We start from the raw sequence: 13,681 nt of genomic DNA on the forward strand, positions 1-13,681 counted from the left end.
AGGTAATGGGTGTATATGAGTTACAGTGATTTACAAACTGTAAACATGTTTTATCATAGGTCAGTGCAATGAGATTACCACCAAAAAACCATCTAATTCTTTCACCTCAGGGTGGTTGAGTTCCCCTTCTTCTTCCTCATAAGGACCACCAACGATGAAACTATCAGGAATGTTATTAGCTCCAGGAGCCAGAATATTGGCAATAGGCCATTTTTTGGGCCGAGGAACAGGTTCTCTTTCCCCTCCAACCTTCAGAGTTCCGTTCTTGAAGAAGATGGGATAGTCCTTCTATAGAAATAAATACCATGTAACAGGAAATTTTGTAAAAGACTCTGAAGTGGACAAAAAAAGATTACCGAAGTGTCTTTTCAATGGAGTATCAGGTATTGTCTAACAGACCCTTCTGGGATTAGCTGAGTCTAAAGAGGGGCCTATGTCCTTCATTTGTCTTTGTGCTATTTTATAATTCTTTAATTTATAGAAAATTGATAATAATGCAAATTATTCTTGTCCATAGATATGCACATGTATTTTGTCCAGTAAAAGTATAACTCATTATTCCCCTATGGCTGATGATAAGTTTTGAATTATCAGCAAACATATTATAACTTTCCTGGTTGCTTACCAGGAAATAGGGGCTTCCCTGGTGGCTCAGAGGTTAAAGCATCTGCCTGGAATGCAGGAGACCCGGGTTTGATCCCTGGGTCGGGAAGATCTCCTGGAGAAGGAAATGGCAATCCACTCCAGTACTCTTGCCTGGAGAATCCCATGGAGGGAGGAGCCTGGTAGGCAACAGTCCATGGAGTCGGACACGACTGGGCGACTTCACTTTCACTTTCACTTACCAGGAAAAGGTAAGCAACCTTACCTCTGAACAACTCTGGGCCATTTGTTCAGATTCTTGTTTGAATTGGTTTAATCCCTTTATTTCATTTTATACTTATATGAGAGTCATGATGTATCTTTTTAAAAATTCTTTTACAAAACAAATGTGACAAAGGCCAAAAATATAAACATTCTTATATTTGCAATTCATCTAAAATAAATTTGCAACAGAAAATTGGCAAAGTCTATAAACAGACAATTTAGAGAAAAGCAAATTAGAAAATCCAACATTTAAATAAAAACATGCCAAATATCATGAATAAGTGAAATGCACATTAAAACCATGAGATATCACTTTAAACCGCAGATTGGGAGAGTCAAAGTCTGAAAATATTAACTGTTGACAGCACTGTAAAGTTAATGGTATTCTTACACATAGTTGATGGAAATGTAAATTGGTATAACTATGGAAAGCAATTTTGTAGTCTATTATAAAAGTTAAAATTGGCATAACCTGTAAGTCAACTATTCTAATTCTTTGAGTTAAGTTTTAAAACTTCTGTGGAGGGGCCTTTACGGGATAGTAGAGTAATAATCTTTGAAAATCTGCTCTTCAAAAAAAACACCCAATAATGCTAGCAAAAATTGACAAAATTAAGGATGTCAAAACCATTCAATACGGACAGGACAGTCTTTCCAACAAATGGTTCTAAGAAGACTAGTTATTCACATGCAAAAGAATGAGATTAGTTCTTACCTAACACCATATACAAAAATTAACTCAAAAATGGATCAAAGGCCAAAACATAAGAGCTAAAACTGTAAAATTGTTAGATGCAAACACAGGGGAAAAGCCTCTAGACATCGCATTTGGCAATGATTTCTTCGTTATAACAAAATTAAAAAATGGATAAATAGAACGTCATCAAAATTGAAAACTCTGGGGCATCAAAAGATACTAACCAGCATAAGAAAAGGCAGCCAACAGAAGGGGAGAAAATACTTACAAATCACACAGCTGATAAGGGATTAACAGCTAAAAAATACAGAGGACTCCTAAAATGCCAACAACAAAAAGACAAACAACCCAGGTCAGAAATGAGCAAAGCACCTGAATAGATATTTCCCCAAAGAAGATATAAAATGGCCAATAAGCACATGAAAAGATGCTCAGCAACCTTTAATTTTTATTTCACTAGGGAAATATAAATCAAAACACAAGGTTTGCTACTTCATACCTATTAAAATGGCTATTATGAGAAAAGAAAATAACAAGAGTTGGTAAATATTAGAGAAATTGCACTGCAGGTGGGAGCGCTGAATGGCAAAAAGGAACTGGAGATTTCTATGCGTAAAAAGTGTAAAATGGCAATAAAGCAGATGAAACTATTATACTTTTTTAACAAGCAATTTGAAAAACTCTTTTAAGAGCCTCAAAAGACCCATACACATCGTTCTATAGAAATCTGGACTAAGAAAATAACTTGGAAGTAAAAGACTATAATGTAAAACACTATACAAAATTTACAATATATATGCAAAAAGTAATCTTTGTAGAAATAAGACTTCCAAAAATTGTCAGTTTTTAAGTGATTTACATATTTTCCACAATAAATACGTATTTATTGATATAAATTATACACAGACTATATGTAACATGTAAACTATAAAATTAACATCTATGTGTAAAACAAAAGTGAACGATTTTTTTTTTTTGAGCCTAAAAAACTCAGCTGTTAACAGAGCTTGCTTTGAATAAAATCTTAGAAGGAGAAGAAGAGATAGCCATACGAGTGTCTAAATCTGTATGAATATCGGGCTGTAAGTCTTTACCTCTCCAGCTGACGGAACTTGCATACCAACCATGTAGTTCTGCAGCGGCCCTATTGGAATGAAGGATTCAGGCACCGAGTAGGCAGCCTCCAATGTGACCTTCAGAAGATTGCCTCCTGAGATCTGGGCTGGGGTCAATAAGGGCTCCGCGACAAATACTTTAACTTCAAGGCTGCACTGCTATAAAAGAGTAAAATTACACAGAAATTTCAAAACGCCAGTGGCCTCCCCAGGTTTCACATTATCTCTTTTGAATCTCACATTACTGTTCATGGTAAGAAGGTCAGGTTTAATTATTTCCATACAGAGGAGTCAAATAACTCTTTCTAGGTCCCATAGTTTAGAGATAAAGCCAAGAAGAAAATCTTATCTCAAAGTTAGAGCCCTTCCTTTCTGAGGGCAAGTATGAATACAAATACATATAGACAAGGAATCAGAAAGTTTTATACCGAAATGTTATTAATAGTTGCACATGAGTGAGTGAGATTAGGGTGCTTTTATTGCCAGTGTATTTTATGATTATTTCTGTAATTTAAATATAGAGCTGAAAAAAATTTTATGTTTTTTATTAAATATTTTAAAATCATGTTCTTCAACATATTTCTGTTTTTCAAAGGTGAAAAAGTATTTCTGGTAGCACAAAAAGCTCTAGGAATGAATTTTTTTAGTAAGGCTACCAAGATTTGATCATAGCAAATACCTTCTTCCAATAACACAAGAGAAGACTCTACACATGGACATCACTAGATGGCCAACACCGAAATCAGATTGATTATATTCTCTGCAGCCAAAGATGGAGAAGCTCTATACAGTCACGAAAAACAAGACCGGGAGCTGACTGTGGCTCAGATCATGAACTACTTATTGTCAAATTCAGACTTAAATTGAAGAAAGTGTGGAAAGTCACGAGACCATTCAGGTATGACCTAAATCAAATCCCTTATGACTATACAGTGGAAGTGAAAAACAGATTTAAGGGACTAGATCTCATAGACAGAGTGCCTGATGAACTATGGATGGAGGTTCATGACATTGTACAGGAGACAGGGAGCAAGACCATCCCCAGGAAAAAGAAATGCAAAAAACCAAAATGGCTGTCTGGGGAGGCCTTACAAATAGCTGTGAAAAGAGGAGAAGCAAAAGGCAAAGGAGGAAAGGAAAGATATAAGCATCTGAATGCAGAGTTCCAAAGAATAGCAAGAAGAGATAAGAAAGCCGTCCTCAGTGATCAATGCAAAGAAACAGAGGCAAAAAATAGAATAGGAAAGACTAGAGATCTCCTGAAGAAAATTAGAGATATCAAGGGAACATTTCATGCAAAGATGGGCTCAATAAAGGACAGAAATGGTAGGGACCTAACAGAAGCAGAAGATATTAAGAAGAGGTGGCAAGAATACACAGAAGAGCTGTACCAAAAAGGTCTTCACGACCCAGATAATCACGATGGTGTGATCACTCATCTAGGGTCAGATATCCTGGAATGTGAAGTCAAGTGGGACTTAGGAAGCATCACTATGAACAAAGCTAGTGGAGGTGATGGAATTCCAGTTGAGCTATTTCAAATCCTGAAAGATGATTCTGTGAAAGTGCTGCCCTCAATATGCCAGCAAATTTGGAAAACTCAGCAGTGGCCACAGAACTGGAAAAGGTCAGTTTTCATTCCAATCCCAAAGAAAGGCAATGCCACAGAATGCTCAAACTACCACACAATTGCACTCATCTCACACGCTAGTAAAGTGATGCTCAAAATTCTCCAAGCCAGGCTTCAGCAATACATGAACTGTGAACTTCCTGATGTTCAAGCTGGTTTTAGAAAAGGCAGAGGAACCAGAAATGACACTGAAAGATCTGCTAGATTATCGAAAAAGCAAGAGAGTTCCAGAAAAACATCTATTTCTGCTTCATTGACTATGCCAAAGCCTTTGACTGTATGGACCACAATAAATTGTGGAAAATTCTGAAAGAGATGGGAATACCAGACCACTTGACCTGCCTCTTGAGAAACCTATATGCAGGTCAGGAAGCAACAGTTAGAACTGGACATGGAACAACAGACTGGTTCCAAATAGGAAAAGGAGTATGTCAAGGCTGTATATTGTCACTCTGCTTATTTAACTTTTATGCAGAGTACATCATGAGAAACACTGGGCTGGAGGAAGCACAAGCTGGAATCAAGATTGCCGGGAGAAATATCAATAACCTCAGATATGCAGATGACACCACCCTTATGGCAGAAAGTGAAGAAGAACTAAAGAGCCTCTTGATGAAAGTGAAAGTGGAGAGTGGAAAAGTTGGCTTAAAGCTCAAAATTCAGAAAACTAAGATCATGGCATCTGGTCCCACCACTTCATGGGAAATAGATGGGGAAACAGTGGAAACAGTGGCTGACTTTATTTTTCTGGGCTCCAAAATTACTGCAGATGGTGATTGCAGCCATGAAATTAAAAGACATTCCTTGGAAGGAAAGTTATGACCAACCTAGATAGCATATTGAAAAGCAGAGACATTACTTTGTCAACAAAGGTCCATCTAGTCAAGGCTATGGTTTTTCCAGTGGTCATGTATGGATGTGAGACTGTGAAGAAAGCTGAGCACCGAAGAATTGATGCTTTGAACTGTGGTGTTAGAGAAGACTCTTGGGAGTCCCTTGGACTGCAAGGAGATCCAGCCAGTCCATCCTAAAGGAGATCAGTCCTGACTCTTCATTGGAAGGACTGATGTTGAAGCTGAAACTCCAATACTTTGGCCACCTGATGTGAAGAGCTGACTCACCTGAAAAGACCCTGATGCTGGGAGAGACTGAGGGCAGGAGAAGAAGAGGACGACAGAGGATGAGATGGTTGGATGACGTCACTGACTCAATGGCCATGGGTTTGGGTGAACTCTGGGAGTTGGTGATGGACAGAGAGGCCTGGCATGCTGCAGTCCCTGGTGTCGCAAAGAGTTGGACATGACTGAGCGACTGAACTGAACTGAACTGAAGCAGGGGAAGAGATGAGATCATATTTACTTTTAAGTCACTCTGCAAGCAGTGGGAAGGCAGAACTGGAGGGAAGCAAAGGCAGTTACAAGTCTACTTGTAATGTTCCAAGTGAGAGATTATAAGGTGATAAAGTGTAAGAATAAAGCTAAGAAGAGAGATTCCAAAGGCACTCACTGAGGATATAGAAAAGGCTGGATTTGGTGCAGTTCCAATTTGCAGGTTAGTGTCAGAGTCTGGGTGAGCAGTCATGGAAGTAATATAGATTCTATAGATGTCCTGTGATTTATGAATGAGTGATGCCACTATCCAAAATAAAATAAAAGGAAGATGTTAAGTTCAGTTTTAAAATGTTGAGTGGAATTTCATTATAGAGAAATCAGTAGGTAATTGTAAAGTCTGACATTCTGAAATTCAGGAGAGGGGTCTGAAGACTTTTAATTCAGCAGCTCTAGCTCAGACCCCCTCTCCTGAATTTCAGAATGTCAGACTTTACATGTGAAATTCATGGATGATACCCTTCCCCTCAAATTTATGGATGATAACCCTTCCCTAGGAATTGAACACAGATTAAGAAAAGAAGGTGACCAAGGACAGAACCTTCATACTAAGCAACAGATAGAGGAAAGACAGGAGCTTCAGTGGTGAGTCAGATGGTAAAGAATCTGCCTGCAGTGCAGGAGCCCTGGCTTGAATCCCTGGGTCGGAAAGATCCCCTGAAGAAGGGAATGGCAACCCACTCCAGCATTCTTGCCTGGGAAATCCCATGGACAGAAGGGTCTGGTGGGCTACAGTTCACGGGGCTGCAAACAGTCAGACATGACTTAGTAACTACCACCACCACCAGGGGAAAGAGATGCAATGCAGGAAGCTAAGAAGGAAGAGTCAGTGAGCTAGAAATCAGAATACCAAAGGGAGGAAAGATTTTTAAGAAGGAGAGACATTGGAGAATGTGGTATCTCTGATCAATATGTCTCTGAGAAGATAAGCGGGAATGTCCCTCAGGTTTCTGATTTGTATTATTGAATATGACAGGGAATACCAGATGACAAATTGAAGTCTCCTTTTCAAGGACAGGTTTATGTCATTTTAGTCTCTGAGTCTTGAAAAAAGACTAATCTATGCTACTATATAAAATTAGTGAGAATTCTTGTTATATATTTTTTCCTTGAGTACGTGAAACAATTAAACACAGGAATATTATGAGCAGAGGTCATGAGGACTGACAAATCATTTGACTAACTTTTCCCCTACAGTGATTTAAAGGAAATCAACAGCACAGAGGCTGGGTCACTGGACCAAGGAAGGCAAATTAAGCTCAAATATCTACCTCTTTCCAGCATATGAAATGACAGAAAGATACTAAATGATTATCCTTATCATCAATAAAACAATAATGCTATAACAGCCCAAGAATAAGAAATGCCATTCCTGGACTACACAGTTTTAGGAATCCTTGACAGACAGAAAGAAAATTAAATCAGATCAACAACAACAACAAAAAAAAAAAAAAACAGGAAAAAACCAATCATATCCTAGAATAAGAGGAGAGAATCACAGCAGATGTAGGAGTGGATTGTGGCAGAATCCACAGGAATCAGGAAGGGCCCACCTCAATTGTTAAATAGGGAACTGCATTCAGAATAGTTGGGACAGTTGGGCCTTTCTCTCTCCTTTGCTTGTGCAAAACAGAAGGCAGCTGTGGTGTCTGCTGAAGAGTGAGTGTGTACCTGCACAAGGGTGGTAACAGCAGTGCCTCAAGAAGCTGCTGATGCCAGGAGAAAGTGAAACAAGGCCCAGAACACAAACCAGTAGCACAGCCTACCGATTCATGCTTCCCCTCTTCCGGTGGTCAGGGGCAGGCTACCATGCAGAAACTGTGTTAGCTGCCTCAGATACTATTTAATTTAACCCACCAGGACATAGTTAAAGAGGTATTTTGATGGGTAAACCTTCCCTATATATACCCCTGGGCAAAGTAACAGATATCTACTCTGTGTCCATATACCCCACCCCATCATTTAATCACACTGGTGGTCATAACTTTTGATGAGTGGACTATGAACTCCTAAGGTAGGATTCTGCCTTTTTTATCTTTGTTTCCCAGAACCTAACACTATGTGTGCCTGTGAAAAGAAGGAAAGAAAGTGCCTGACGAATTAGACTCAACTAAATTGAACCTTACGAGCAGACAGTCTTGACTGAACATCAGGCTGAAATGTTGGAGAGTTAAAACTCTGATTACCTTAACACCTGATCGAAAAGGTTCTATGGGCGAACCTGGCACAGGGTGCAGTGGTACCACTGTTGCAAATGAACTTTCTCCTGTGAAAAGAAGCCCAGGTCAAGCCAAAAAAGGAAGGGTTTTGCAGAGATAGCTGTGCTCATCGTTCCATCGCATCTCTCAAATTCATTGCGGGTGATTTTTGTACTTCTCTGGAACTAAGTTTCACGGGCTTGGTTATTTCTGCTGTTGAGCAAATCACACATCTGACCTTCCAGCAGAGGAAGAAGGTCCACCACAGCTTGACCAAGAACCATGGTCTTCTCCTCTTTCTGTTTCTTTTCCTTTGGTAAAACTTCAGTCACTGTTACTAGAAAAATCAAAACAAAGAAATGAGAACATGTCTAACTCACAAATCAGATAACCAAGGTACAAACAAAGCACTGTCAAAGAAAATCAAGTTAAGAGAAATGAACTGGAAACTCAAGAAGGCACCATTATTAGCAACTTCCAGTGGGAGATGCTGGACCTTCTCAGTGACTTATTAAACTTCTTTCCATGCAAATTATTTTTAGAAAGGATTTTAGATCATCATCATGTACACACATCAGTATAAATTTACTGATACATATGACTGTAACAAAGTTTCACATAATATTCATCCTTACTAGCTCAAAATCCTTAGGTATTTTCTATTACGTTTCATGTATAAGAAATTACTGGTCATGACTCCCTCAATCAACTTTCAGAAAGACTAAAAATCACCATCTGTAGTTTGAAAAACACTGTTCCAGGTCTTCCCATATTGCCCAGCGTAGGACTTAGCACACCTTGGAATAATTTATAGAGCATGCAAGGTATGTACCAGGCTTTTCACTGCAGCATCATTCCTTGTATGTGTTGATATTTATTATGAAAAATTTCAAATATGTAAAAATGAGTAGCACAGATGGTAAAGAATCTGCCTGCAATGCAGGAGACCTGGGTTCAGTCCCTGTGTTGGGAAGATCCCCTGGAGAAGGAAACGGCAACCCACTCCAGTATTCTTACCTCTGGAAAACCCCATAGACAGAGGAGCCTGGTGGGCTACAGTCCATGGGGTCACAAAGAGTTGGACGCGACCAACGTGTAAAATATCCCTATTAAGCTTATATGCAGAATACATCATGAGAAATGCTGGGCTGGAATAAGCACAAGCTGGAATCAAGATTGCCACAAGAAATATCAATAACCTCAGATATGCAGATGACACCATCCTTATGGCAGAAAGTGAAGAAGAACTAAACAGTCTCTTGATGAAAGTGAGAGAGGAGAGTGAAGAAGCTAGCTTAAAACTCAACATTCAGAAAACGAAGATCATGGCATTCAGTCCCATCACTTCATGGGAAATAGATGGGGAAACAGTGGAAACAGTGGCAGACTTTATTTTTCTGGGCTCCCAAATGACTGCAGATGGTGATTGCAGTCATGAAATTAACAGACGCTTACTCCTTGGAAAGAAAGTTATGACCAACCTAGACGGCATATTAAAAAACAGAGACATTACTTTGCCAACAAAGGTCCGTCTAATCAAGGCTATGGTTTTTCCAGTGGTCATGTATGGATGTGAGAGTGGGACTGTGAAGAAAGCTGAGCACTGAAGAATTGATGCTTTTGAACTATGGTGTTGGAGAAGACTCTTGAGAGTCCCTTGGACTGCAAGGAGATCCAACCAGTCCATCCTAAAGGAGATCAGTCCTGGGTGTTCATTGGAAAGACTGATGCTGAAGCTGAAACTCCAATACTTTGGCCACCTCATGCAAAGAGTTGACTCATTGGAAAAGACCCTCATGCTGGGAGGGATTAGGGGCAGGAGAAGAAGGGGACGACAGAGGATGAGATGGCTGGATGTCATCACAGACTCGATGGACATGAGTCTGAGTGAACTCCGGGCATTGGTGATGGACAGGGAGGCCTGGCATGCTGCAATTCATGGGGGCGCAGAGTCGGACACAACTGAGCGACTGAACTGAACTGGACTGATAACCAGCATGGAGGTTTAACAATAGTTAGCATATACTTGCTTCATGTTCGTGGAAATACTTCCAAGTAACTTACAGACATCTTTACATTTTACTCCCAAATATTAAAGTATACAAATCCAAAATACAGTACTTTCCTACATAACCACAACATCTCTATCACATCTAGTAAATATGCATAACAGCATTAAACATAATGCCTTAATGCATCTAATGCCCAGTCTACATCTAACATTTCTCAACTGTCCCAAAATTTATTCTGTAGCTGGTGTGTATCAAAGGCCACATGTTGCAATTGGCTGTCATGATTCTTCATGTTCTTTTCATTTACAACCATCCCTCCTCCCACATACATTTTTTTAATATGGCACTGCTTTCTTGGAGACATCAGGACAGTTATAGAGAATATCTCACCTTCTGGATTCATCTTTTTTCTTTCTCATTATATTTATTTCTCAATCCTTGTTTCCTCTAAATTTAGGTTGTAGAGCCTGAGCTACTCCATCTTGTAAAAGAATTCCATTTTTGCAAAGGTACCGGGCAAACAGACTTAGACTTTGGATATTGCCTAAACTTGCCCCGCTATGCACGAGCCAATCAGCCCTTAGGATAAACCTCCTGACTTTAAGTTCAAGGATATGTGATTTACCTTGGAAGTAATGATTTACATTTGTGATTTACCTTGGAACTAATGATTTACATTTGTGATTTACCTTGGAAGTGATGATTTATCTTTGTGAAATAATGATTCACCGTGTAAGTGAAAAAAAATCAATCAGAGATCCACACACAACGCTATAGAAGAGGGTAACCAATCAGCAGTCCTTCAGCCTGAACATCCCTTTTTGTTACCCTTTCACCTGAATATTCCCTATATAAGCAGCGTAACCCAAAACTCGGGGCTCCCTCCCTAGAGCCGCTGCGTCGGTGCTGGTGGGAGCCCTAGCTCGAGCTAGCAATAAACCGCTGTATGCTTTTGCATTGCCATGGACGTCTTATTTCTCTCAGTTTTGGGGACTCGGACTTCGGGCATAACAAGGTTCCTCTGTCAGCATTTTTAGCAAAGTTAATACAATTTGGTAACATACTTGTCTAAATGTTACATTCTTAAACTCTGTGATCTTGCTAATTGTGAAAATGGAATCTCTGCTTAATTTTATTTCTCATATTAAAGTGAGATTGAACATTTTCCATATGTTTAACGGTAAGTTATGTTTCTTTATCTGTGAAATGTTCATATCTCTTTCATATGCTTTGTGCATTTATCCATTAGGTTCTAGGTGTTTTTTTAATTGGTATATAGGAGCTCTTTAAAGGGAAAATACAGAACAGAACTGCAAATTGTATCTCAGTTTGTGATATCTTAGAGTTGCTTATGTAAAATGTATTTTGTTTTCCTTCTGTGGCTTCTGCATTGGTAAAATACTTAGAAAGGCTTCACTACTCTGTTTGTTTAATTATGGTACATAATTTAATTTTGTATGCACATTTTATCCATCTATAATTTATAATTCAAAAAGATACATAATTCAAAAAATTCAAAAAAGACACATGTACCCCTTGTTCATAGTAGCACTATTCACAATAGCCAAGACATGGAGACAACTTAAATGTCCATCCACAGATGAATGGATAAGGAGGATACACACACACACATACACACACACACACATACACACACACACACACACACACACATACACACACACACATAATGGAATACCAGACATCCATAATGAAGATTGAAATGAGGCCATTTGCAGCAACACGGATGCAACCAGAGATTACCATACTAAGTGAAGTAAGTCAGAAAAAGAAAGACAACTACCGTATGATATCACCTATATGTGGAAACTAAAATATGGCACAAAAAAAGTGGATATATATGTATATGTAACTGACTCTTTGCTGTATGGCAATAACTAACACAACATTGTAAATCAACTATACTCCAATAAAAACTTTAAATTACAAAAGTCGTCATAAGTCAAATTATAGTATATCTTAATGTGAATATTCAAAGGGACAATTCTAATTTAAACATATCTCAAGGCTACTAATGTTAATAATAAAAAAGACAAAACAAAAATAAATAAATAAAATATGGCACAAATGAACCTATCCATAAAACAGAAACAGACTCACAGACACAGACGACAGACTTGTGGCTGCCAAGGCAAAGTGGGTGAGGGAGAGGGATGGACTGGGAGTTTGAGGTTAATAAGTCAAACTATCAAGTTTAGAATGGATAAACCACAAGGTCCTACCGTACAGCACAGGGAACTATAATCTCCTGGGATAAACCATAATGTAAAAGAATATTAAAAAAGAATGCATGTATGTGTATAACTGAGTCACTTTGTTGTACAGTAGAAATTAGCACTGAAGGAAAGTTACATGGCTCAAAATAGCCTGGAGCTAAAACTCCCCTTCAGGTTCTCCCCTCCATTCTATGCAAAACAAAGAACTCTCATCCGAAGGAAAAAATGGACATTAAGGTTGATTACACACAGCTCCCAGCTGGTCCAGCCTCTGGCCAATCTCCAAAATTCCTTGCCCCAGCCGTTTAAGAGATAACTACTCCGAACAAAGTGTTGGAGAAGACTCTTGAGAGTCCCTTGGACTGCAAGGAGATCCAACCAATCCATTCTGAAGGAGATCAGCCCTGGGTGTTCTTTTGGAAGGAATGATGCTAAAGCTGAAACTCCAGTACTTTGGCCACTTCATACAAAGAGTTAACTCATTGGAAAAGACTCCGATGCTGGGATTGGGGGCAGGAGGAGAAGGGGACGACGACAGAGGATGAGATGGCTGGATGGCATCACTGACTCGATGGACGTGAGTCTGAGTGAACTCAGGGAGTTGGTGATGGACAGGGAGGCCTGGCATGCTGCGATTCATGGGGTCGCAAAGGGTTGGACACGACTGAGCTACTGAACTGAACTGACTCCAAACCACATTGGAGAAGAACAGGCCCCCTTAAGACCGTAACTTTCCACATACATGCCTATATTTACTTACTTATTTCTTAGGTTAGTGCAGCAGCTCACTGATCTGACTGCTGCCCCTTCTCGTCTCATTCTTTTTCTGAACCTCGCCTTCTCTAACTCCCTTACCTTACAAGCACAACATTAGAAATCAACTGTATTTCAATAAAAATAAATAAATAAAATAAAAATTTTAAAGTCACACTATCAAAAAAAGGATATGGATTAAAACAAAATAAAACAAAAAAAGACTTAGCCTAGAATATAGGTTTAGGGACAAAGTGTTTCAGAGATAATATTATGTAGCTAGCAACTGTAAAAGTGTGAATATAGAAACTATCCATTCATTCTTTCAACAAATATTTTTGAGCCCTTTTATATCCCAGATATTTCTAGGTGCTAGAAATTCTGAAATAAGATACCGTCTGATTTCAAGAAGTGTCTCCTCTAAAAAGGAAGATAGTTAAAAATGCTCTACAGCATGGTGAATATATAGAAGTACAGATAGGGCTGCCAGATGCCCAATTAAATATGAATTTCAGATAAAGAACAAATAATTTTTTACTGTAAATATGTCTCAAATAGTTTTTTGCTTTGTTTTTTTTTTCCCCTAAATCTGACAGCCCTAAATATAAGAATACAAAGGAAAAGCTTCCAAACCAGCTTAGGAGACCAACGCTGCAAAGTCCAATTATATGTCTATTCATTTATGCCCATGGATTTATTTGAGGATTATCTCCATTCTTGTTTCACTGTTAACAGAACTTACTAGTTACTAAATAGTTATTAAGTAATATTTTTAGGGAAATTA

At 38.8% G+C, this 13,681-nt stretch overlaps 1 protein-coding gene across 11 annotated transcripts in view; it reads right to left on the minus strand.

The window, feature by feature from the left end:
- CFAP70 (cilia and flagella associated protein 70) overlaps positions 1 to 13,681 on the minus strand; it is an 83,144-nt gene that overhangs the window by 65,600 nt on the left and 3,863 nt on the right. For 7 of the 11 annotated variants that reach the window (XM_060406651.1, XM_042240994.2, XM_042240990.2 and 4 more), the window contains 4 exons: positions 8,134 to 8,232; positions 7,884 to 7,963; positions 2,659 to 2,838; positions 106 to 288 (listed from right to left, as the gene is read on the minus strand). In XM_060406651.1, the coding sequence (XP_060262634.1) occupies positions 106 to 288; positions 2,659 to 2,838; positions 7,884 to 7,963; positions 8,134 to 8,232 (542 nt within the window). Of the gene's footprint in view, positions 1 to 105; positions 289 to 2,658; positions 2,839 to 7,883; positions 7,964 to 8,133; positions 8,233 to 13,681 lie in introns of those variants that run through there. The other 4 variants (XM_060406649.1, XM_060406650.1, XM_042240989.2 and 1 more) reach the window with 2 other exon arrangements.

Source organism: Ovis aries, chromosome 25 (genome assembly GCF_016772045.2).
Source record: "Ovis aries strain OAR_USU_Benz2616 breed Rambouillet chromosome 25, ARS-UI_Ramb_v3.0, whole genome shotgun sequence".
Taxonomy (NCBI): Eukaryota; Metazoa; Chordata; class Mammalia; order Artiodactyla; family Bovidae; genus Ovis; species Ovis aries.